General features: G+C 41.1%; 3 protein-coding genes across 18 annotated transcripts in view; 1 reads left to right on the forward strand and 2 right to left on the reverse strand.

Moving 5' to 3' along the window:
- Positions 1-694: 694 nt before the first annotated feature.
- Positions 695-9,732, reverse strand: armc1 (armadillo repeat containing 1). Its single transcript, XM_082547450.1, has 7 exons — positions 9,476-9,732; positions 8,293-8,498; positions 7,683-7,778; positions 4,570-4,758; positions 3,933-4,049; positions 3,494-3,568; positions 695-2,901 (listed from the first exon to the last, which is right to left on the reverse strand). The coding sequence occupies exons 2-7, from the start codon at positions 8,452-8,454 to the stop codon at positions 2,710-2,712; spliced, it is 831 nt and encodes a 276-aa protein (XP_082403576.1). The 5' UTR covers positions 8,455-8,498; positions 9,476-9,732; the 3' UTR covers positions 695-2,709.
- A 103-nt stretch (positions 9,733-9,835) lies between these two features.
- Positions 9,836-16,248, forward strand: mtfr1 (mitochondrial fission regulator 1). Of its 2 annotated transcripts, none has more exons than XM_082547446.1 (8): positions 9,836-10,169; positions 10,675-10,781; positions 10,941-11,039; positions 11,713-11,846; positions 11,957-12,192; positions 12,406-12,649; positions 13,851-14,031; positions 15,032-16,248. In XM_082547446.1, the coding sequence occupies exons 2-8, from the start codon at positions 10,746-10,748 to the stop codon at positions 15,077-15,079; spliced, it is 978 nt and encodes a 325-aa protein (XP_082403572.1). In that variant the 5' UTR covers positions 9,836-10,169; positions 10,675-10,745; the 3' UTR covers positions 15,080-16,248. The 2 variants fall into 2 exon arrangements, with proteins under 2 accessions (XP_082403572.1, XP_082403571.1); XM_082547445.1 differs by having other exon boundaries at positions 9,837-10,089.
- Positions 16,249-17,722: 1,474 nt separating this feature from the next.
- pde7a (phosphodiesterase 7A) overlaps positions 17,723-26,410 on the reverse strand; it is a 30,719-nt gene continuing 22,031 nt past the window's right edge. For 5 of the 15 annotated variants that reach the window (XM_082547531.1, XM_082547536.1, XM_082547541.1 and 2 more), the window contains 11 exons: positions 25,616-25,648; positions 24,340-24,429; positions 23,608-23,771; positions 23,431-23,494; positions 21,136-21,332; positions 20,673-20,804; positions 20,471-20,562; positions 20,187-20,331; positions 20,012-20,108; positions 19,827-19,907; positions 17,723-19,724 (listed from right to left, as the gene is read on the reverse strand). In XM_082547531.1, coding sequence (XP_082403657.1) covers positions 19,450-19,724; positions 19,827-19,907; positions 20,012-20,108; positions 20,187-20,331; positions 20,471-20,562; positions 20,673-20,804; positions 21,136-21,332; positions 23,431-23,494; positions 23,608-23,771; positions 24,340-24,429; positions 25,616-25,648 — 1,370 coding nt within the window. In that variant the 3' untranslated portion in view covers positions 17,723-19,449. The remainder of the gene's footprint in view (positions 19,725-19,826; positions 19,908-20,011; positions 20,109-20,186; positions 20,332-20,470; positions 20,563-20,672; positions 20,805-21,135; positions 21,333-23,430; positions 23,495-23,607; positions 23,772-24,339; positions 24,430-25,615; positions 25,649-26,410) is intronic. The other 10 variants (XM_082547534.1, XM_082547543.1, XM_082547539.1 and 7 more) reach the window with 4 other exon arrangements.

Consider the following 26,410-nt stretch of genomic DNA (forward strand, 5'->3'; position numbering starts at 1 on the left):
ATTAAGTATTTGTTTCTCTTTTTTTGGCTAATATATTGATTTGCTTTCTGTTCTTCACTACCATACTGTTTGTTTGCCTGTCAAAGATCATACCTGAATAACAAAGTCAAATAATGCTGAATTTACAAGCTGTGTTAATACTGGTTTTTATCATTTCATTTCACATTTCTTTCATTTTCAGGATATTTTCCAATAAAAAAACAAAGCATTAGTATAAATTATAGCCTCAGAAGACTAAAGTTTTCTGTCAACATTAACATAAAAATGTTATTTTAGGTCACTGTTCATGCAGATGATACAGCAGATAAGTGAAGGCCTTCTCTACAGCTTGGCACAGCATTTCATTGGAGGCTCAGCAGTAGCCACATCAGCAGTAGTAGCAGCAGCAGCAGTGGCTTCAGGGCCTCCAGCTGGGGTTGGCTGCTGCCTCTGCCTGCCTACCAGCACTGAGGCTTTTGGGGGGGGGGGGGTAGAGTTGTGGGCAGGATTGCCCTGGGGCACGTCGCTCATGCACCAGTAAAGAAAACTGAAATTCTGTGCTAGGAATGCTTGCTGCCCTAAGCGATTTGATTTCACAAAGTGAGGTCTGGAGCGCTGGTGTGAGCACTGCACATGGCAAGAAGAGGAGTGCAGATGATAGGTCAACGAAATCTGTTACAAAATGAATAAATAAATAAAAACTCAGCAGACAAAATTTGATTTGTACCTTTATCATTATTTGCATTAACAGTGTGTGGAATTCTACATTTTTAAGATCTGCATACATTATACTACATCTGCTGACAGTGGATGTCTGTACACATGAAGTTACATGTCTGAGGACTCAGTGGTTCTCTTTCAACCGTACAGCTGTGGCAACTCTAAAATTAAAAAGAATTTACACTTCGATCAACACATACGGACAATTCTGAACATTGTTCAAGTATTTCTTCCCAGTATGAGCCCAGACAGAAAACGTTAGAACAAAACCGCACATGGAGGTTTGTGAAAACGGACACGTTAATGATGCGACTTTAATACTGCTCACAAGTCTTGTTTTTTAGCTCACACCTTCTTGTTCAAAAATGTTGATTTTTAGGCTGTTGTTGAACTACATTAAACACATAAGTGATTATTGCTTTAGGGTTTACGGTTCATCAGTTGAGGTTATTCAGTTCGAATCCTTGCCGTTCATCTCTTTGCCACCTACGCTCCATCAAAAGAATAAAAGACAGGATGCTCGAATATATCAAAACAGAGTGATTTAGTTTTAAGGGTTAATTTCTCTTTTAAAACTCACTAAGAGGATTAGTGTTAACCGTCTGAACCTCATAATCCAACTTAAAACCATTATTACTAAAACTCAAAAAAATCCTTCACATGTATCGGATTTTAGGGAATCAGTCGCCATTTGCAACACATACATAACCATACCTTTCTTACACTACTGCTCCTATGCCAGCGTTACTAAATCCTCTATATGGATGTGTGTGTGTGTGTGTGTGTGTGTGTGTGTGTGTGTGTGTGTGTGTGTGTGTGTGCGCGCGCATGTTCTGTTGAGCATGCACCAGCATGATCCTTGCTTTAAGGACACTGCTGGCTAAACTGAAAACTAACCTTATCATCAGGAGCCGCTAAAATACTGTAAAAAATGTCAGTGGAAGTACAGGTAACTCTGGAAGCATTTGACAAACACACAGCTAATGGGTTTGTCTTCACCGTGCTGATACACGGTTCCACTAAAAGCTGAAAGCAAACGTAGCCTAAAGTCGACAGTCACTGCAGGGCTCGCGGTTGAACACTCCTTCTGATTAGAAGACCAGAAAAGTCCTGGTTTCAGACACAAACAAAGACATCGAGGGCTTGTTCGTTAATCAGCCAACAGGCCGGTTAGTTGTTCCTCCAGAGTGCAATGCAGTCTAATACATCTGAGTCAATGTGTCCTCTTGCTGGTGTCTATTTACTATTTCTACTGAAGTGACGTCCCTTAGTGGGCAGAAAGCCGGGGGAGGGGGCAGCTGCTGCCAGCAAACAACAAACATTAAACATGCTCGGAGCTCTCAAATAGTTTGAATGAGTGATGAATAAATAATAATTACAGTGAAATGTCAAAGAAGGCACACACAATAACCAAGGAGGTCAGCATCAGGCAAATTGGCACAGAAGTGTAAAAACATGCTTTAAAAACAAAAGAAAAATGGAGGGAGAGGCAGAAATTACATTATTAGGAAATTACAGGATAAAAATATGAAAAATATGTGTTAATGGGACTATGACTGGAATTAGACATCAGGGGGAAAAAAATCATGCACAAAAAAAGAGATCACTATTTTCAAGATACACAAAAATCGCCTCAAAAAATTAAAATAAACCTGCTGCAACCCAGTCGACGCAGCGAGACACACTCCCAGAAAGCTATTTGGTTTCATTCAGTCCTCTGGCTATGTCTTTTAATTACATATGCAGCTAGTATATAGTTGTGCACATACAGCCAGTAGTGGGATGTGTAGCTCGTAATAGATGTACGCAAATTATTGCAGGCTTCACCTGACAGTCCAGCTCTTGCTGCACACGTGTGGCTGGGCTCTATGTGCTTTGGAGCTGGGAGTCTAGACTAGTGTAGGGCTGTGAGGCAGGCTGGAGCCTGGAAGGAGGCTGAGAGATGCTAAGTCTGCAGCTGGATGGTACCTTTGACAAAATAGGGAACAAAGAGCAGATCACGCGAAGCTGTCACCAGTAGAAAGAGCGTGACAGGAAGTTGGCAGCCGTACTGAGCCAGCCCATGCCGTCAGTGATAGATCCTACACGTGTGACAGCTTTGTCCTGCTCCTGGGAGGGACTCTCGTCCTCAGGCAGGTAGTCTGGGATGTCTGTGTTTTCCTCGACCACCACCGCTGAATCCTCCTGGAATGGCACCACCAGCTGCACACAGTCAGGGGTGGGAATCAAAAAAGTGAATAAAGTGCTTTTTTAAGCAAATACATAAGATTAGGTGGGTTAGCATAAAGCTCAACTGTTTGGCAACAGAGTCTAAAACCACAGTTTAGGTTCAAATACAGCAGTGAGACAGGTCTGACCCCTGCTGGCTGCACGGTAAACTGCTACTTTCTTGTAATTACTAAAGCAATAATCACTCAAAATATTTATAGGGTAATAGCTTATTTTTTATAGAGTTGGTAAATTTATGCTCTTTGAATGTGGGCCACTGAAGAATGGGGACTATTTGCTGTAAAAGGTGCAACAAGGACTAGTCATGTCTTTGGCAAAAAGCAAACTAGCCTACAGGCTGAGGCAGAGATGTGACTAGCTAATCATGTCAGTGTGAATAAGTCTCAGCCACAGGCAGGGGGATAGACTCCCTGTACACAGATAAACACAACATACATCGAGCACACTGACCTATCAGCTGGAGGCTTCAAGGGGGAAATCAGTTTTATATAAAGGAGTTTAATGTAAACAGTGCGAGTCTAACATTGCTTTGATTCCCACATCTAAGCACTCCGGTCCTCTTTACCTCTCCTCCATCCTCTGTCTTCACCACCTGCTGAGCCATCAGTACTTTGGTGGAGTTAATGGCCGTTCCCAACGCCTAGGAGAAGAAAATGCATTTCATTTCAAAAACAGTATGCAACGTGATGATACTACTGGGTCAGCTAACCTGTGCACAAGTGCATCTGGTACCAGTATCAACATGAAATATTTGCCATCCAACAAATGTGATTACTTATATGTGACTTGTTAAGATATGTTCTGATTTAATATGCTAGGAATGACAACTATTTTATATTTAAAATACCAATTTTAAAAACCACTTCCAAGACTGTTAATGATAAAACACGAATCATCCATAAATTAATACATGCTTTCCAAATGAAACTGGTATTAGCCTTAAAGTCAAAATATGTGTCCCTGAACTCTAAAAGAGATTTTCTGTGTCCGGACAGACATTTTACCTCAGCTTTAAGGTCAGAGCGGATCCTGACCACACATCTCTTAACAGCCATCTGGAAGGTAAAACTAATGACTCCTCGAATCTTCAGCAAGGCCTCCTCACACAGGCTCCTTCGAGTCTGAAAGCAGGAAGGGACACAGTGACCATTAGGAACAGAAAGAAGAAGAAATTCTCTCTTAGATATACATTTATAAGCTTGAAAATGTGATTTTGTTCAATTTTAACTAAATATTTTAATGATAAAATAATAAACTGCTATTTAAAACTCACTTTTGGGAAACAAATTATAGATTTTTAGTCTCTAGCTTCAACAGCGTTGTGTGTTTCTGCTAAGGAGACAGAGAAGCAGCCCATCAGAGGCCGTCTGTCTGCTGTAATGTAATCGGGCTAGGTGAAAGCTTCCTGGGGAGCAGCATTCAGCTTCAGGCTCAATGTCCTGCTGTTCAGAGGCTGACATTTACAACCTGACCCCTCTGCCCTCTTATCATGTGCCAGATAGACACCCTTATGATGTTTGGCAAACACTGTGATTATGGCAGCAGCAAACATGAGACTCTTGTGCACTGTGGACATTTGGTATGTGTCTGGACCTGACAGAAGCCTGACGATACGCTGTGTTAAGACTTCAATGGACTTACAGAATCGTCCAGTCCATCGATGTGCAGCACGACAGTTTTGGCCCTCTTGTTGTTGGAGCCCAGGAAGAAATGGGCTTTGCGCCGGCAGGAGGCGGCAGCTGCCTCGGCCTTCTCAGCCTCTTCTTTACCAGCTGACTGCAAAATCTCATAGATCTCTGAGGCCAGCAGTTTGGTCTCCCCAGGTGAAGTGCTCCTTCAGTGACAAAAAGTACATGTACAGATGAGTTACTAGCCCACCTGTGAAGTTTTTGTCAAAAAATTCCCAAGTGCATTTTAATAGTGCAAAAAGGATTTCCAACATAGTTTCCAATTATATTAATTTTAGAAAGCATAAATTATTTCTATTTTCTTTAAATTACCAGGTTCATTATTATTACCTACCTAAAAAACTGAGCTTTGTTTTGTTTTAGCCATAGCACTCAAGACTCAAAGCGTATAAAATCAAGGTAAATGTTGCCAGCTCAGAATTGAGAAAAGAATTGTTGACGCTCAAAAAGCAGGAGACAGACACGTTGAGTGAGAAGCGTCTATTAACCCCAGAACAACTGTCAAGACATTAGTAAATGACTTCGCCAAGTTAGGAATTTTAGTCTTAAAGGAGACAATCACTAGAAACCTGCACAGCAATGGACTGCGAGGTTGTAGACCAACAAAAACGCCAATACTGCAAAATAGAGACCTGACTTACTAAGGATAACCAGGAAAAAGATTATATATATTGGAAGCACATACGTTACTCAGAAGAGATGAAACTGAAGCTCTTGGCTAAAGAGATCCTGCTCATGTTTGAAGAAGGGAGAGGCATACAACCCAAAGAACACCATCCCCACACATTAAATTGCTGTGGTAGAAGTATGCTGTGGGGATGTTTCATTGTGACTGGAGCTGTGAATCTCATCAAGATGGAAGGAATTATGAGGAAAGAAGGATATGGGAAGGTTTTAACAGAAAACCTCAAGCAGTCAGCAGCAAAATGGCTCAGTGCCGTCGCTTCCGACACAACAAGAACCCAAAGCATACGTCGCCCCTGGTAAAGACCCACCTCCAGAAGACCAAACTGAATGTTGTTGACTGGCCTGCAAACAGTTTTGACTTGAATACCACTGAAAATCTGTGGAGTGAACTAAAGACCAAAGTCAGTGCAAGGAGACCATCAAAGAACCGTGAAATGTTGTTGATGTCCAAGCAAGTGGTCAGCGTCACCCAGCAGAGCAGAGCTGAAACTACCTGATAAGTCTCTGGATGTCTTTTTAAGTACATCTGTACTGAAAATAAAGGTGCAAAAGATGAAGTAATTCTGATGCAAAGAATAAATCAGCTAATTTAGGCTTGTGAAAATGACAATTAACGTGAATGAAAGTAGAAACGGTATTGCCAAAGCCTGCATGACTCTGTAGGAAGTGTGAACTGACTCATAAAACTGAAATTAATTAAGAGCTGCAACAGACAGAAATCTAGAGAATTAAACATTTGAAAGTAAGTAGCCCCTTGCAGGTATCCAAATTCGGTATGAAAGCCTCTAACAAGCAAAGTATATACGGTGGGTTTCATGCACTGCTTAATAATCATCACATCAAGATCTATGTGTAGCTGAAGTCTTTCATTACATGTTTGATGTTTTTAATAGTCTGAGTCTAAAGTCCACTAATAACAGTCAGATAGAAATATGCTGAAGTCACTAGTTGTTATTGTTTTTTTGGGTTTTTTTTTTTTTTGGTAATGCCAAAACTATGTTACGCAGGTTTAATTCTAAGCTTTGTAAGCATCCCCATTGTCCTGATTCTGGAAATTAACAGGCACCCACATTCACAGGAAGCCTTTAAAGGTAACTCCTCTTTGCATCGCTCTATTCCAAAATTGTTTGTGCAGCTATTTAGTGCAACTAAAGACAATGTTGCCATTATAGACACAACAACTGAAACACAAGTTAATTATGCCTATTCTGCACTGCCGTCAGATTTGCTACTGTCCATTTTGCAAAAATCTCACAGCAAAGCATAATATTTCACGGGCAGCAGCTTTTTGCAAGAAATTCATGTGAGGTCAGGAGCCATTGTTGTGCCAGAATTTATATTTTATGAGGGATCCTGGGTTACTCCCGCAGGCTATATTGCTTCATGTGTCACCAAGTCATCACTCCTTCCATATTAACCGCATATGACATTAGCTGTCTGGCACTGCCACCCTCTAGGAGCCTGACGGTCCACAGAGCTGTGCCACACATTCCTAACGCAGCTCTGCAGAAGCCTTCCAGCAAACAAAACACTCTTATGAGTAAATTCATTAAATATACTTAATACTTAATAATAATCACTGAAGAAAATGAGGCTACCTGAGAGCTTAATGACTTAAGGGTTTAAAAATCACATTCACACCCGTTTTGTACAACAATGCTAGACACTTCCCTTTAGCCATGTGTTCCCACTCTGTCCAGCTACGATCGACCTCCACTCAAAGTCAGCATGACTGGGCTGTAAGCTCAGAACCTTGCTGCTGTTCCTGCAGGGCTACTGTTCATGCCAACACCTACAAGCTGGAGTGACTGGCTTACTTTACGGTTAGCATGAGCTATTGCCACAGGTGCTTCTAGACACTCAATCAGATAAAAGCAGTTGTCTCTCTTAAAAATGACATGTTTATGATCATGTTTTTAAAAGCAGATCTCATTATATGCAATGTTCTTCTAAAGCTTTTAAAGGACAGTCAACACAAAAAATTAAAATTACCATGTCTGCAAGATATTCTACTTACTGCAAAACAAAACAAGTGCTAATATACGCCTACATCAATTAGCACATGCACAAAGAGAACTTTCAGAGACGACAAAATGGATTTAAATCTGTAACGTGCAAAACTGCATTTTAAGCCTTTGTCACCCTATTCTAGTTCAACTTTCATCACACATTCATCCTGACATGGCAAACAGAAGGACATCAGCCTGCCTGGAAAATTCTGCAGCGTGGCAAACACTGTCCATGCAAAACAATAAAAAAAAAAAAAAAAAAACATGTTAAAGGTTTCATGTAAAGAAAATGCACTGTGAGCATGTGTGTCCGTGCTCTGTGTGTGTGTGTGTGTGTGTGTGTGTGTGTGTGTGAGATGGGAACATGGACTTGCTTCTGCATGACATTCTGCAAACTCAGCATCATGCCCAGTTCGCCCTTCATCTTCTCTCTGTTGGCTCGACATTCTGCCAGGTAGCGCACGGCCTGCAAGGACAAGGGCAGCTGTTATCTATTTGGCCATAAAAGCTGAAAGACGCTTTGTGATATTAAAAGAAAGAAAAAGAAAAAAAGGCACGACTTTAAAAGGGGCATGCATGTGCAAACATTAAATGTTACATAACCGATATAAATACAAATGTACTGCCTTTGTGTTTACCGGGTAACCGAAAAAAGTAGTTATATAAAGCCACTTCAAATGTGTGCACACAATGTGAACGAATGGCTATAGAGGAAGTCGTGAAGGGTGGCTATGTAAAGCATAGTGTTTACACCACATCAAACAGCAGATGTCCCTATTGTGCAGTGTTTCCAAATATGGACCTTTTTTCTTTTTTTCTTTGATATTGCGCCATGTGCAAGCTTGTGACTGAATGTTACACACAGGTGGAAAACATGCCCTTTAAACTGTCACTGAAACCTGTTCTGACACTGCAAGACAGCAGGGGAGGTTTTCCCTTACAAACCAAGTGCTTTGTGTTTTATGTGACCACATACTTACCAATAGTGCAGAGTAGACAACCTGTGGATTTGGATGGTCCAAAAAGAGGATAAGACCTGGCAGACAGCCTTGGTCTTCTACTATGGCTCTTCGGTTCAAGGGGTCTGCGGCAAGATCCCGCAACTGGTTCACCACAGTCAGTGCATCCATCTCTGCACTCATGGTGCTTCTTGTCTCGATGCCACACACATTAAAACAGTCTCTTCCTAAAATAAAACGATAGAATATTTTAGAAAGCGTATGTTGAACAACTCAGAGAAGCAGCTAATTTTAGTTTTTAAAAGACCTTTTCTAATTGAAATCTAATTTTCACATCTTTTACAATTTGGTAACATGCTCAAAGATATTTGGTTTGGGATCATTTAAAGCCAAGCTCAAAGCAGTGAATGTTGTTGACAGTGTGGCCTTGCACTAGACTAACTCTCTGAATAATTTCTTGCCCATTAACTAGGGAGGGACCTTAGATCATGTGATTCTTCTATTGTTGCACAGAGAACAACAAAAAACATTTGGTGATGCTCTTTCCAGACATGCAGCTAAAAACATCTATATTACACAGGTAAACGAACAATCTATTAATTTGGACCTATAATATAATTTTATATATATCACTTTAATTTTTATTAGCTTTATTGAATGTATTCATTTTGCTAGTCATATTTCGTTGATCTCTTCGTTCACGTTTTTATTTTAAAGTGTATAAAAGTCTATACAGCTTTATTTTTTTGCATCCAAGTCACTTGTAAATATTTATAACTTGATGTCTTTAGAAAACAAAGTTGGGTTGATTGTAAATCTTACAACGTTTAAACTAACTTGCTGCAAACCTATGTTAATGGTACAATTTCTAATAATGTTATGCGTTGGCGGCAAGTTCTAACTACTAAACACTATATCAGCAATAATATGTGTAAAACGTACAGTGCAATCTGACTGAGAAGTGGATTATAACTACACAGCTAGACATGTATGATAGTTGTCATACTATCTGAAGATCGAGTAGTTTAGCGTTGTATGAGGCACTTGAACCAGTACTTTAATTTGCGCTAACCCAAATACAGATGCTCCTTTCAGTGAAAAGACACTTTCTACGACCCCTAACCTCACCTCAAATCACGCCCTGTGAGACGGTCCGGGCTATGCTAGCTAGGCTAGCAGGCATTACTTGACAATTGGAGCATACCTTCCTGTCAGTTTTCGTGGAAACCAAGAGACAATTCCCCGTGACTTCGGCTACGACGGATTCAAAGACTGCGCAACCACAAAAATCCTACGTTACAAACAGCTAACCCCAAAACAAGAGAAACGAAATTATTTCAGTAACGCCAGGCCTGCGCCTCTATCTCCCCTTTGCCTGTTTAGCTAGCAGCTGTGCACTGCACTGTGTTTGTGTTTTGTGGCGAGCAAATGGGGTACAGCTGTTTCTTCATAAAGGACATCCCATTTTTCCACCAGGATCCCAACAGTTTAACTGTGACATAGCTCCGTCGGGAAATGTAGGGAACTATAACGAACGTCCACATATTTGCTAGCATGTGGTTGGATGGTCTAGTAGAATGGACTGTCGTGATAGCAAATCACAAGACAGATATGTTTTAGAGTTCAATGCTAATTGGTGACTTTCTTTGCCAATCAATTATAATAACCAATCGTGAGGTTAATCTACGTAATCGTTTTTTTCAATTGGCTCAAAATGCATTCCATAGGTCCTACTATGTTAGCCACTATCTGCTGTCCATGTCCGTCGTGTTGACAAGGTGGAAAAATTGAGAAAGTTATTCTACAAGCGCAAGTCCGGTAAGTTGGAATGGAAGTAAGGCACATACTGATCTTTGGATGTGAATACAATATAAAACACGTGGTGATAACTGTCTCGGGTAAGTTATAAATTATTATAAATGTGTGTTTCTAGGTCAAATCCTTATAAAATTCATCGGATTGTATTAGCTAGCCAGCTGCTATCATTAGCCGGTTAGCATAAATGCCCGCTAAAGTTGAGACTCACTCATTTAGCTTAATCATACACTCTATAAAAACGTTGGTCTGTGTTAAGCTCAGAGCGCTTGTTCCCACGCTTAAATTTGTGGCTTATTAATGTTATATAGAAAGGGAAACATATAAATATTCATATCAGTGAGGATTTACAATGTAAGAGCAGCCAAATTGCAAAAAGAAAAAACACATTGTAAATTTTAGGGAAAAAAAGAAGATCGTTTCTAATTTTTAACATAGCAGAGATTTATTAATTTTTTGTTCCAGAGCATCTTAACGCTGTTATACTGTAGATCCACAAAGTTCTTCCAGTGCGGTTGTTGGTTTAAAGTGTTGTGTTTGATGGTGGTTGAAACTGACTTTCTCACTCTTGTTTTGTATTTCTTCTAGATGACTGGTTGGTGATGATGATGTTGATGTTGGCACGTGTGCCAGTGTACCCTTGAAACGCACCGACAAGAATGAGCAAAGAGTATGCAAGGATGGAAATGGACCTGGTATGTGAAAAATTAGATTAAACACAGATATTTGTTGTTAGTCAGGTGACGGTTCCACATTGACTGAGCTGTATTTAGTTGAATAATAACTTGGCTGTACCCAGTTAAGTTATTATTCAATTGCTTTGAATTGAATTATTATTGCTTTTTCTGTTTCAGGCTTTTGGATCAGTGAAGCCTTATGGGTCCTCGAGAAGTATTGTGAGGAGAATTGGTACAAGTCTCCCGATTAAACCCTGTCCCAGGGTAAATTTTCAGGTGAGGCCAAGTTACTCTCATTAGAGCTTTTTAGTTTTGTCTTATTTAAGGCAAATTAGAATTGAAAGTTTTTTTTCTTTTTCTTTTAAGACAATGACATGTTGTCTCTCTTATGAGTCATTCCTTTCTCTTCATCTGTTTTCACGCACGTCTCTCCTACCTGCTGGAGTCACTGCCATGTGACAAAATCACGTCCTCTTCAACTTTTGTTTACCTCTGCTCATCTGACTGTTTTCACTTTAGAACCATAAACAGTTTGGGTGAAGGGATATTTGATTACCGCTCGAACACTGACTTTAACCTTTAAGAATTTGATTACCATTTTAAAAATGTTAAAAACTGGCTCGCTGTTCTTCACTTTCCTTCAACTCTGTGCTTTTCTCTTCTTTTCTTCTGTCTCCAGCTACCCTCCGTAGCTATGAGGAATGCAGTATGTCTGCTGTAGGTCAGTTGGTTCAGCAACCTTCAACAACCTTGAGCTGACTAATTCCTACTGAGCTACCTGAACCTTTGATTAACAATGTGTAGATGCTTTTCCTCTAAACTAACCTTATTTTTACTGAATGATTTTCTAACATTAGTTGTTGTATGTGTGCCTGGTGTGCTATCATCAGGCTTTTTTTTTTTTTTTTTCCCCTCTAAGCATTTTTTTTAAATCCTCCTCCTCTGATAGCTTTATCCATACCATGATGAAGCTGGTGTCTTGATTGGCAGCAGGAGGCAGAACTGCCTGGTGGCCACTCTGGCTGATGTTGCATGGATCGACAGGGATGAGGATGATGAAGACGACTACTTTAGCAGGCCGAGGTAAGACTATAGTCTGTAGAAAGATATCTCTGAATCAGGCTGAAGACTTAAGCGCTTGTAAAGAGTTACTAGAAGCAGACAGTTTTATTTCAAATCTGCAATGGAAACAGGTCGGGGATCCCACCAGGACTCATGTTTCGAGCCCAGCGGCCTCACCCTCGCAGAAGTCGCCTAAACCGCCAGAACTCTCTACCCAGTATGCATCATGGAGCTTTGGATTCACAGGCGTCAGCTGCTGCCAACAACGAAGCCATTCAGAAGATCAGTGCGCTGGAGACTGAGCTTGCAAAACTCAGGGCTCAAATTGCACAAATTGTTCTGGCTCAAGAAAAGAGTGCACAGCCAGGTACTGCTTAACAATTCTGTTACAAATTTTTTTAAATTGTATTTAAATTTTTTGCAACATACTAAATGACTGTATAGTCTCTTATTTTTCTCTTCATATTTAACTGTAATAATGGAAATGTCCCTCTAGATGGCAGCAGAGTGTCACATGGCGTATACTCTATTTTCTTTCTTTTTTCCTCTTTCTTTTGTGTTACATTTGCTACTACCACAGGGGCACCTCCTCCCCCTCTACCCTGTGGCAACCTGCCACCTCCCCCACCACCTCCACCACCTCCCCCTCTTCCACCCCCACCCGCAAGTCTGCAGCGGACATTTTCGGCCATTGAACTAATAAAAGAGCGTAGAGGGAAGAAGACATGCGGCCAGACAGTTTTGGAGTCAAGACCTGCCGAAATCCCCAGCATGCTCGATGTCCTAAAGGACATGAACAAAGTCAAGCTGCGATCAGTGAAAAGGTAGGCCTCTGCTTAAGACATGAATGAGATACATTTGGAAGTGATGAAAAGTGGCCAGTGAAGTGTTTCTGAGGTGTTTGAAATCTCATTAGTGAATGCAAGTGCTAAGGGCCTTTCACACCAGACGCACAAAATCCAGGCGTATCTTTTGTGCATTAAAAATATTGTTCGGATTCACCTTTTGTTAATGCAACAGTTCACACCGGCAATATAATTTCACTTTTCTCATTTAGAAAACTTGATTTATTTATTCAAGATGAATCTCCATTAAGTCATTGACTTCATGCATTACTTCAAATTCAACTTCATGTTATCAGACACATAGTGTCGTCTTCTGTTTTATTAAGCCGCTGCTACTCAAGATTTTTTTATCACGCTACATTCCTATGTAGTGCCAGAGCTACTGCATGCCCATATTACAGTATTGTGTGCTTTGGTCAGGCTGTTGGAAAACTGATATGTGTAATCACATTGAGAAAAGTTAAAAAAGAAAAAAAAAATAGGGGTGGTAGATGTTGTTTGCCAAAAAATGGGTCATTTTTGCCCGTTGCTAGGTGGTTGCTAGGCATGTAGTGGCTAGGCTATTGTAGTGAAATTAAAACAATGGGATGCTTTCCTCAGGTGTTTTTAGGTGCATAAAGGCTAAAAACACGTCACTGTTGCTAGGCGGTTTCCAGGCTTCATAATACAGAAAGCATAATTCAACTAATTCAATCAAATTAGATGATGTTATCATGAAAATAATGCAAGGTGTTGTAGGGCCGTAAACGTTAAGATCCTCTTAGCATGTTGCTAGGCAACGTGATGACGTTCTCATTGTACTATAGTGATAGTAGCGCCCATGTTTATATGTTCCCTATTTCATCCTAGATCAGTGGACTAATCTTGATGAGGTTTTGCATAAACATTGCCTAGAGCACCTGTGTGACGTACACAAATATTTTATACAAATCCCACAGTCGTACATATTTGTGCATTTGAGAGTTCAGTTGAGGACCGAACAGAATGTCCCACTGTAGAGCAGAGTGGAATGTCAGATGAGAACGATATGGCACAATAAAATGTATGATGGCGTACCTGTCTGCCAGGTTTGCTTGTTGATAATTTTTGGAGGAGTTCACAGAGAAAGAATCAAACACTCAGTGATTTGGTGCGTTACAGTAACATTGGTAAATGCCCCATCACCTGTGTGTGTTTACAGTCGTCTGGTAGAAGATGATGCCAAAACAAAGTCCAAGGAGCCGGCAGATGCTGCATCTCTCATCGCCGAAGCCTTGAAGCGCAAGTTTGCTCATCGTCATCGAAACGACAGTGAACGAGATGACACGGAAGAATTCAAAATTCCTGTCATAGAAGCGAAGCCTCAAAAAGAAACCATTCCGGTGAGAAATGTTGATGTATTATAAGGAGGCTTATATTAATTGAAAAAAACAAAACAAACAAAAAAACAACTTTTATTATCGAGAATAAGTGAACTCAACACCCCAGATGGTCTGTTACTCAGAACCATGCATGAAGTTGTTCTTCAGAACAGTTTGTAAAAGGCCTGCCTTGTCAGAGAATATTTGGCAGGTGTTTGGATGAACCATCTATCACAGGCTGACGTCAGTAAATCAAATCTGTAAATTACAGAACAGAGTGGTGAGGAGAAAACAAATCTCAGAAAACGTGTAACTCGCTGTGGAGTTCTCAAAGTTTTGTATTTTGGAATTAGCTTTTAACTTTTTGTTTTTAAATGAGTTCAGTTGTGTCCACAGTGGGTTTGCTTGTTATTTTCACTGTTAGTCTTTTGAAATGTTACTGTATTTGGCAACTATGTTTTCCAAGTTGACAAAATCACATCATTTTTTTTTTTTATTTGTTTAGAATTTTTCTCATTTTTATTTTAGTAAATTGCGATTTAAAAAAAAATAAAAATTATATTCAGTTTTAGTCTTTAGTTTACTTTCAGTTAACTATGATAATGTTTACCAGCCTGTGTAGTTAGCGTGTTGGAAAACCACTCCTGCTGTTTTTATAAGTATGAATGGAAAAAAAATGTTTCATCAAACCTGAAACATCCTTTAACTTCAACCATACTGACCTGATGTTTCTCTAAAGGATGCTGATCGGTCAACACTAATTGGTTCTGCTACAAGTGAACAATTTGAAGCAGAACCACAAGCTGATTTTTATAAAAGGGCAAAAAAAAAACTTAGCGGTTTACAAAAAAGATGAGTAAAATATTTAAAACTCCGTGTTTGTAGATGTCAGTTCAGATGGCACAGATATAATTTTTAAGAAGCATTTCAGGATCTTAATTCATTCTTTTGTCATGCAGTTGTTTAAGTGCTCTGCAGATTTCTCATGCACTTAATTCTGCTGTGTTCTGTTTTTCCACAGTTTGGGCAGCACATGTTGAAAGCAACTGGAAAAAGAAAGTTGGTCTGAACAGACAATGTAAGCCTAAGGTCCAGATGTTCTGTAGATGCATTGAAATTCCTTTTTATCTAATCTGTTTCTTTGGAAGGACAAGGGATTTTTGCCGGAATACGACCTCAAGTCTCACCAGTCATCCTGACTGATTTTGCACTTTTCTAACTTATATTAACCTCTTTCTTTTAAAGACGTTTTATTGTAATTTGTTGTCGTTGAACTGAAGGTCTTAATTTTTGTGTTCAGTCTGTCTCGAGTGAAAGTTGATTTTATTATTGAAACTTTGGGTTTTGTTAAACCTGCGCCTCAGCAGGGCTGATCAGCTTCCTATCTTTTAAGGCTGCATAAAAGCTGAAGAGTTCATAGAAAAGGAAGATTTTATGACTTGTGCACTTTGTTGCCTGACGTTTAGACTACTTTATGATTAGGATCTGTTTATATTTTGGTTTAAGTGAATAATTTAGTTTTTAACACTTAATTATGGCTTAGATTCGTCTCAGTGTAAATTAATGTGTTATCAGTCAGGTTTCAGTGACGCTGGATAATATTTCATCTTCTTCCCAAGTTGCCAGTTTTGCTTTTAGCTGGTTCACAATTATGCATATGTTTTTCTGTGTGATTCGCCTTTAAGAACCAAAGATATTTCACTGAAGCCCTTCAGGATTTCGCCTTTCAATACCAAATTTTGCATTTCATGTCCCTTTTTTTTGTCTTTTTGAAATTAACTGCTGCTGGATACTTAAAGGTACTGGGACACATGCAGCGTTTTGTTTCTACCTCTGCTAGGAAACACTCTCGTAGATTCAAAGTTCAGCAACAACACTAAAGAAACACTACGCTGACACGATACTGCGAAGCTCTGTATTGACAGCATGTTTTAACAAATGTACCCAAAGTCATTAGTATTGCATAAATCCTGCTTTCGTGTAGAGGTTCATCACATTTCCAAGTCTGGATTGGATTCAGAGGCATTCGAGGTTTTTAGGAAGTGTTTTGTTTAATTAAGGAATGCACATTGTTACTATTTGTGACTATTATGTATGCCATGTAATTGCTGCTGAACATCACCTGGATTGTCTTTCATGGGGAAAGTGGAGTCGATACGTCAGTAGTAATTGTTTTTGTTGAAGTTGTCTTACATAAAAGTTAATTTATCAAACTAATAAATAAAATGTCTATCCTGACCTGTTTTGTTGTCATTTTTGCTGAAGTTGTGAGTTGAAGAAATTATATGATGTTTTGGTCATTTTGAGGTTTTTATCTGAAAATCCATCATTGTGTGATTTCAGATTAAATAATAGACTTAAAACAGTCAACCTGGAAACCGACTGAACATTTTATAAACCTATTATTGTTCAGCTGCTTAACAAATATCTAATCAGCTGTTCACATGGACGAAACCACAAAATCCCATTTACTTCCTCTAAAACTTGCATCTCTGCATGCAGTGTACCCTTAAACAGCCTGCCCTTCTATAAATATCAGCTTCCATTCAAACTGTTTTTGATGTAACTTATAGGTAATTTTTACATGTATTTTACATATTTAACTGATATTGTGCACTCACTAACCGCTTCAGTAGAAAAACCTGTTCAACTTCTTGCTAATGCAAATCTACAGAAAACCAAACACCTGCCAAAAATTTAGTGCACTCGTAGAGATAGGCGAGATGACCTGCTGAAGTTCAGAATGAGGAAGAAAGATGATATAAATTATTTGTAATATGGCACGACTGAAACTGCTGATCCACTGGGATTTTCTCACAAAGCCATCTCTAGGGTTTAGAATGAATGGTTAGAAAATAAGGAAATATCTATCAGCAGTTGTCAGAGGAGAATGTGCAGACTGCTGCAAGCTGATACGAAGGCAACAGTAACTCAAGTAGCCACTCGGCACAACCAAGGTATGCAGAAAAGCGTCTCTGAATATTCGACTTGTTGACCCTTGAAGCACATGGGCTACAGCGGCAGAAGACCACACCGGGTTTCACTCCTGTCGGAACAGGAAACTAAGGATAAATTTGTGTAAAAAAAAATTGGTCAGTAGAAGATTGGGAAAATGTTGCCTGGTCTTTGTGATGCATTCAGGGGTCAGAACTGGGTTTAAACAACATGAAAGCGTGGATCCACCATGCCTTGTATCAAAGGTCCAGGCTGCTGCTAGTGGTGTAATGATGTGGGGGATAATTTCTTGGTACACTTTCTGAGCATTGTTTAAACAGCACATCCTACCCAAGTATCATTGCTGACCACGTCCCTCTACGACCACAGTGTACCCATCGTCTTGTGTTGGCTTCCAGCAGGATAACACACCATGTACAAAGCTCATATCATAAACTGCCTTCTTGAACATGACAATGAGTTTACTGTCCTCGAATCGCTCCCATAGTCACTAGATCTCAATGCAACAGAGCAGCTTTGGGATAGTGAAGCAGCAGATTCACAGCTACAGTGTGACGACATGAGGTCAACGTGGACCAAAATGTCTGAGGAATCTTTCCAGTACCTTGTTGAATATATGCTATGAAGAATATGAAGGCAAAAAGGGGTCGTAACCCAGTAGCAGCAAGTTGTACCTCTAAAAAGAGCTCGAGTGGGCCTACTGGTTTCACAGTTTGCCAGTATCGACGTGATTATTAACTGGTGTAAAACTCAAGCATTTGTCAACAACGGGTTTTATTATTCAAATTGTAACTGCAACAGGCATGTATCAAAAAGGTCAATACAGCAAAGCCTTTACAAAATCTGGCTTGACACTGAAGTCTTCCCAAAAAATGGCTGTCGCAACAAATTGTAAACAGTTTTTGTCAACAGTCTTACAGCACTTAACAGCAAAATACAAATCAGCTAAAGTAAGAAAAAAAGCACCTGTTATCTTTCAAAATGTATAAACACAAACACAACTTGTGGCACTATACAGAATCAAAGTAGACAAACCAAACACGAAGAAATGGAATGTTCAAATTCACTCGACAATTTTGTTTCCGCACAAAAGAAGAAGAAAAGAAAAGATAGCTGGAGTTGTTCCTCGCAACAAAAAGGCAAAGGGATCGGACAGTGCATCAAAAGACAAGCACGCCATGCAGTTGATGGGAACAGGAGTTGGTTTGGTCACTTAGCATAGTTTGTGCATAGTTGTAAGGCATCAGTCGAGCAGTCCTTTAGGTTTCATGTGGCTGTGAGACATTCTGAGGAGAGGGAGACTCCTTAGTTAGATCCTAACCACCCAATAATAATAATAATAAAAACTTGCATTATCCTCCTCCCCTTTTACAAAAAAGAAATAAATTTTTAAAACAAAAAAAAACAAAAAAACGTCTGCAAACCCTGAGCAAGTCGAGTTGCGTGGAGTTGACTTCCAGGTGAGATGCATGTGCGGTGACTAACCACCCTCCAGTCTGGCAGGGAAGGTTCCCACGCACCCTCACCCCACTGCCCCAAGTTTAACCAGGACTGGATGATGTGGAAACATCAGAAAGAGACTATTTCCTATAATACCTTCACAGGATGTCTTGGAAACAAAGCTGCTCATCGAACGCCGCTGTTATTCGGGAGTGCAGGAACACATGGTAGAACAGGTGGAGTCATTTATGGCATCTGGTGTGTCTGAATAAGGTTCTGCTCATGGCTTTGACAGGGGGTGGGGGGTGGGGGTAACAGTTCAAAATGAGTGGTTTCTTCACATCTGTGCTTCGAAGGCAAATGTGGGGCCGACGTGATTCGTTTCAGTTCGACGGAAAGATACAAAACAAACAAGACGCGTAAACAGTCTTCGTAGAGGCAGCAAAAGGACTGGGCTTGTCACATTTTTTTTTTCTGTTGTTTTTTTTTTTACATGAGGAAGAATCTTCAATACCAATGCAACAACGGCATTACTCCAAAGTCTTAGAAAGGTCTGAACACTCCAGTTGTCTCAGTCAATACAGTTCAGATCATTCTTCAAATCTTTGTTTTCAAATGGCACTTAAAAAAATACCAGAAAAAAGGTCTTCTTCAGTTCTTATACTGCTTTCCCCTTAAAGTTCACAAACTTCAAAAAAAAAAAAAAAAAAAAGGTGGTGCGTTCAGTCAGTAATGCCAAAACTACAGAGGACAAATAAATAAAGCAAATAAAAAGAAAAAATACAGCAGTAGCCAAATGAGGTATCTATGTATTGCTCTATGCCAAAAAAAAGAGGAATTAAAATTAAATAAATTAAGTAAAATCAGTGGTTTATCAAGATGGGAGGCCAAAGCAACAAAACATAAACTAGGTGTTCGGAACGGGTGGGGCAGCGGCGTGGCCGCAAACCGCTGGGTGCCCCACCCGACCCCCTCAGTGTATTGTGAGGCCCTGAGGCCCCCAGGGGTCACGAGGTTGAGGTGAAATGGCACAGAAGGAGTGTGTCAGGATTCTCTGCTTCCCTGAGGTATTTCTTTGGAGCTGGTTCCTCCTGCAGTCGTAGCTGTGCTGCCGTCACTCGGCGCGGTGGCAGCGTCTCCTGTGTCTGCGCAGGCCGTGCTGGGCTCTGCCTCCTCGGAGACCGGAGCCGGCTCCTGCTGTAAGCCTCCCCAGCTGGCTTTGTTTAGCCCCATGTGACCCAGCATGGTCTGGGACAGACGTGTGTCACAGAAACGGGCCCACTCTGCAAACAGCGGCTCAGCCACATATGTCATAAAGCCTGAGGGAGGAGAAAGGGCGGCAGGTGCTGATTAGGACGAGTATTTGCATTACACGCAAGCCATTGATAACGGGGGAATAAAAAAAGAGCCAAAATCCTTGCCTATTTGAATGTTGCCGACTGTGTTCATCTCTCTGTCGCAAAGTGGGCTGACTTCAAGTTTGTGCTTCTTCTCAATGTCTCCTGCAAGAGTGTAACAAAGACTTTAATAAACAAGAAGAAAGAAAGGACCTCCAATCTGGAGAAGAAAGAGCAAAACAAATAAGGGAAAAATATGGACAGATAACCTTGTTGGAAGAACTCCTCTGTCACTTTCTCACTCCACTGTTTGCTCAGCTCCCATGGTCTGCAGGGGTTACAGATATCTGCACACTTCAGGGCCATCTGCATTGGAAAAGCAAAGATAAATATGAACCTGCTGTTTGCTGAGATGCAGGAGCTTTTTTTTAAACCAACACTGACCTGCAGGACGAAATGACGATGGCTGGCGGTGCTCATGCACAGGTTCTCCTGGTCCAGGTGCAAGCGAAACCTGGACAGGTAGTCATTCTGCCTGCTGATGTCCGTGGCCAAGATTAAGGAACCCAAATCCCTCTCCATGTTCAGCCTGAGGTATTACAAAGCATGTTTGTTTAAGAAAACACATTTTAAAGCAAAGAGCAGTCTTATGAAAGAACTCCGTTTCTGCACAGCCTTGTAAGTGGCACAGTTTGAGTTCTCTTTGTGTTTCTCAGTGTCAGACTGACCTGTCCTCAGCAGGCAAATGGGAGAACAGCCCAGTCTCTCTGAGCAGACCCACTGCTGACTTCCAGTGGTGGTTTTCCAGAACTGAGGTATTCTAGGTGAGAAATTGTGTGTGCACGTTAATTTAATACATCGTACAACATCCTTCACTGAAGTCTTCTAATAAGTTAGGCAGGCTAAAGAGTGACTGCTTTGTTGCCTTACTCTATAGAGTGTGGCAAGATAGTGGTCAGTCTTGATGAGGAAAGGCTGGTTGACCCCAGGATGGTCCAGGTCATGGGTGGCAGCTGCTAAGAGTCCCAGTAAGATGTCTTTGGAGGTCAGAGACTTGGCAAGCTGCACAAAAAATAATGCAAGAAGGGTTTAAAATACAAGAATGCCTTCTCCGAAGAACTCTCAGCTCTGCAAATAGCATACTTTTATTCAAAATCTGTCTGTAAGAGCACTTATTTGGATGCATTATCAAACGCACATCTTAATGGTAGCATTCACTGGTTAGACTGAAAGAAGCTGATGAGGAAAGCCTGTACTGTGAGTTGAATACTGTTGAAGCAAGAAACCTTGGCTATGCAAGATTTTTTTTTTAAGAAGACCTTGTTGTGGCTAGCAAAGGACTGGGTGAGAGTTAGCTACTTAAACCCAAAAGAGCTCAAGTGTTTTGTCTCACCATGGGCTCTCGCAGGTAGCAGTACATGGCCTGTGTGACATCTGCAGCATGGACAGCGTTGTGGTACGGGTTGTCACTGTGGTAGTCCTCCTGAACCATGACCAAAAACCTCCAGAGTTTGACCATGTCCAGCTGGAAGAGCTCCACCAGCCCATACTGGTTCAGCAGGTGGAAAGTCAGGGTGATCAGGCTGTTTCCTGAGCAAGAAATCAAATCAGAATGATCACATCCCTTAAGTTCACCTATAAAAGCTGCAACTGAACGCTGCTGAACTCAACAATAATCACTTCTATTGCCAGTCTTTTTTTATGGATGCATCCATCTTTCCTAATTCTGCCTCCACTACACCACCTCCTCCTTCTCGGTCTAATTTTTAATAGTTGTGATTCTCACCACTGCAATCCTTAACTCCTGCTTTTGAAGTTTAACTCGGGTCAAGTCAGAGACGGGTCAAGAACATGTCTTAAAGCTGTTTTGATGATTGGATTGAGGTTACCTCAATTATACAGTGCAGGATGTGCAATTATATACATGATAAGATTCCTTTTCATCCTCATTACGAGAGTCGCACTTAGTGGTTCAAAAATAAGAGAATGTAGAAAAAACGAATTACTTTTGTTTACCACTGACTTCCTGAACTCCACTGCTGCAGTCTGGCTTTCACACAGACCAGCTGCCCCCCCCCCCAAAAAAAGGAGTATGATGAAAATACAAAGCACAATCTCTGAGGCTCCTTTCACACGTCAGCTTAAGAGAGTTGGAATATTTTCCCCCGTTATCCTTTCTCGCATGTCGTACACAGCAGGAAATTGTCTGCTTCAGACATGCTCTCACTACAGGAAGTACTCCTGGTGGTTTGAGCGAGGGATCTTACTGGACGCAGAGGGGAGGAGGCAGCGCACAATACGCCAGAGTATTAGCTGCGCTATTTGCACACTGGTGCAATCAGACATCACATGGACACTGTACTATGCAGCACACAGATGAAAAGACCTGCTAATGGAGAAATGACTGACATTTCTCCCACGCACCACTGCCGAGTGCTGGAGTATGGACAGCGCACCAGTCTGTGAGGTTTAGAGAAATTTAGGGCTACAGTGCATGTGTGAAAACAGCTTATGGAAAAATATTCTTGAGGATTTTAGAGGTTACAGGAGTACACACAGAAAGGAGGAGGGGCTAATTCAGAAGAGTATGCACTTCTATCCTATTACACAGATAAATAAATATAGGGCCTCCACACCAATACACTTAAAATAATTTGAGTTTAGTTTAATACAAATCTAAATAATACAGCACTGTATATTCATTTTCTGTCAAGCCTGGGCTTTGCTTAGACATAAAACAGCTGATGTATATTTAAAGTAAAACAGTGACATAGCTGCAGAGCTAATCCTAAAACTGTGCCAGGTATCAGATAGATGGCACCAGCGCCAACACTTTAAATCTCAACCAGAGGTCAGGATTCACCAGTCAGTGTGCACGACAATCAGCCACAACATTAAAACCGCCGACAGGTGGAGTGAATATTGATCATTTTGTTACAACACCTTTAGTGCTCTCATTCATGCGGGTGTTACTTTGATAAATGCCACTCGTGAAACATTGTTTCAGAGTCAGAACACGCACACCTTTTCTTCTTTTTACTTGGTCCCTTTAAGGATAGCCACTGAGGATCATCTGCCTCCATCTTACTCTATCCATATCTATCCTCATGTGTCACACCAAACCTCTGCAGGTCCTCCTTCACTGCATCTGTGGTCTCAGTCTTTTCCTCCTGCCAGGTTGCTTCTTTTTCGTCCGACTGTCACAAAATCCTTTTTCAGTATATCCATCATCCCTTCTATTTGCATGTCCAAACAATCTCAGACTTCCCTCTCTAACTTTGTATCCAAACTGCTCAATCTGATCTGAAATCTGCCTCATTCCCAACAGAAGCATTTTCAGCTCTGCCACCTCCTGCTCAGTCTCCTGTCTTTTTGTCATCCACCTTCACTCTAGTTCTTGGCCTCTAAAGTCACGCAAATTTTGTAATCAGACTGCAAGCGTGAGGCTCCATGTGGATGTAGAGTGGCCATTACATTGCAACAACAGCGCACGCGCGACATTGTGCCGTCTGTGTCCACAACAGAGTAAAATCTTCACTTTGCACGTCTTGTGTCCGTTCCCTGATGGCTGTTTTTGGGTCACAAGGTAGGAACTGTGGTTTTAACGTTGTGGCTGATTGATGTCAGTTAAGGCATCATGGCATTTAGAACAACGTCTCAGAAGTCCTACAGATTATATTTTACCTACCATTTGTCAACCTATCGAAGAGGAAAATGTCAAAATTCCAATTCCCGACTTTTTCCAGCATGCACTACGATAGAAAAAAGAGAGAGTTTTACGTGAGGTTTGGAAAAAATAAATTATAAAAAGAAAATGTGCACTTCTGTTTTATTGTGGTGCCAAATATTACAAATAGTCCCATACTCTAGCCTGTCCAGTGTAATCTTCATCGAGGATGTGGAGGGGTATCTGCTGGGGGACTCCTCGCAGCAGACGGGACGAATGCAGGTATCTCTGGAAGCTGAGCAGCCTGTGGACCCGCCTTTCAGGATCATAGCTGGCCGACGTGGAGCCGCAGCCCAGCCGTGCTGCGCACACAAACACACAGATGCACACGATATTTTACAAAGGATACAACATCTAAAACAGACGACAACGTTGGGGCATGTTCATTTCTAAACCTCGTTAGGCCCGGAGAATTACTTGGCTCGGACAAGCTTGGTGGGGATCTGACACCAACACAGCAATACACAAACAGTTGCTGCTGACACAGCCGCCCACTCATAAGCCTTTCGTCTGGGATCACACAGCAGACATGCTTTGTCAGTGGTCTCTCTCCCTCCCTCTCTCTCACACACGCACACACCCCACAAAAGGCACTGTGTCTGAGTAAACTGTCGCTGCAATCCAGAAACACGTCAGCGTGAGGTAGGATTAATCTTGGGTCAAAAATGTCAACAAGTACACTCAAACGTTTTCATTGAAAAATGAAAGTGGTGCTTTATCGTGCACCTGTAAGCCTCAAACAAGGTTTATAGTAAGGCACACCTCAGAGACAAGAACACAGGCGTCTTTCAGTCACGCAGGACAGGACTAGTCTGTGACTCCTACCGGGGAGGCTGGTTTTTTTAGTCAAGATGCTCGGGCTGTACTCACTGTGAAGCGTTCGGAAGTCGATGCACAGGTACGGGTGGGAGCTTCTACGTTCCGGTTCAAATCCAACCTGACTTCTCACTCTCACATCTCCTAGAAGAAATCAACACTTATTTCCTCAAGATTCATACAGCGTGAAAAGAAGTCCAGAAGTGCATCCAATTAGTAATCTTTTGGCGCTATATCCTGGAGTTTATCTTGCTTTAGTGACACAAAGATGGGCTTTACCACATGACAATGTAGTAAATCTTCTTTCATTTGGATTTTTAAGAAGCTGAAACTTACTCTGGTTTTCTGGCAACATCCAAAGACAGAGCAAATATTTATATCTTACTAGTTGCTATTTTTGCGATTTCTGTTATTATAAACTGTTATTTCTCCCCGTGTTTCTTGCTACCTGCCCTTTTTAGTAGCTTGTGCTTAAATTGCTTTAATGTCAAACACTTTTACTTCACTGTCATAGCCTCATAGCACTGAATCCTAACAAAATAATCAACAAAATCTTTCAAATTTGCTTTTTTCTAGAAAACCTACAGAAAACCATTTATTATACCTCAGAGTGTTGACAGAAAACCTACCCCACCCCCTCCCCAATCATGTCTCAGCTTTTCTAAACAAGGAAATAATCCTTCTTATGTGAAGCTTTGGAACTAAATCATGACGTGTGACAGGACGCTGTGGTAAAACCCATCATCTCTGTACTCCCCAGCAAGCTAAAACAAGCAAGAGATTGTGGAAAATACTATTTGACCAAGACCCAGTGTGGACTATCCATGTGCGGGCACAGTCACACACAAGCACACACTCCCATGTTCCAGAAGAGGAAACTCAACGGACAGACAAGTCAAACAGCTGAGCATGCAATGCCATGTCTGCTCTACTATTAGTACTCCGAGCCACTGAGAAGGATCTATAGCCGATCTGTGACTGGTTTTAGTAGTCAGGCAGAGAAACAGAGACAGGCTCCAAACTCAGACCTAACAGACGGCGGCCGGCCTGCTTGCTTGCTTGCTTGTAGGCTGCAGTCGAGAGCAGTGAGAGCACAGTGAGGTGACAGGATGGTGCTATGACTGATGCAGCAAATGCTAGTGTGTTGTTCCAGGCAACACTGTATGTACAGCAAGACTCTATACTGCAGTATACTGATTAAAGGTGAGATGGTATGCTTCCAGCATAGCACTTAAATTGTGTCACGTGTGCATCAGTTTATCAACAACAACAACAAAAAAAAAAAAAAGCAGTCACACCAGTGTGTTCCCACAACCACCTTGTTACTTACTTGCAAACAGCTGTTTGAATACTACACAAGTTCCTATCAAAATACCAAAAACTAAGAATTACTATTCACGGCATAGCGGCGCTAAACATTACTTTGAAAAGCTATTCATGAATGTTTAGTTTCGATTGCACAATATGAATTCTGCAAAAATAAACAAAAAAACACCACAATTCATGCACTTTTAGGCAGTCGTCATATGCCCATATGTATGCACATCTGTCACATCTGCAGATGCAAACACACGTGCTCGGGCCCAGAGCGCGTCTGTCTGCGCGAGTTTGCGTGATTAGTGCGTTTTGAGTGTCAAAGGGTCCACGTCTCCCTATGGTGCATTAGTGCTGGAGCTCTGGGGTGAATGTAGGTCATGTCATTATAACTGATGAGGCAAAAGCTCTGAGTCCTGCTATTTGAAAGCACATCAGCATTAACTTGGCAGACTGAACCCAGGCCCAGGCCAGCACCCGTCTGCATTAGCGTGCCTCTCCTTACACTTAATTTAATCTGAAAATCTACACACACAGATGCTTTATGCCTGTGACATATGAGACTGCCATCATACTTAGCTAAGTAAAATGATTAAAAAGCTAAAGCTCCTTCACTCAGCTCAATGAAATGCTGTTATTATGACTAGACTAGGCAGCAGTCGACTCATGATCGTGCTGGAAAGAAACAAAGTATGACAATAATATGTTGTTTTTGGTTTTTTTCACATTTTTTTTTCACGCTGAACTGCGTCTAATGCTGATAGCTCCCTGCCCGCTCACTACATTTCATAGCAGCAATCTAAAATATCCA

The sequence above is a fragment of the Aulonocara stuartgranti genome (assembly GCF_965226115.1).
Source record: "Aulonocara stuartgranti genome assembly, chromosome: 9".
Taxonomy (NCBI): domain Eukaryota; kingdom Metazoa; phylum Chordata; class Actinopteri; order Cichliformes; family Cichlidae; genus Aulonocara; species Aulonocara stuartgranti.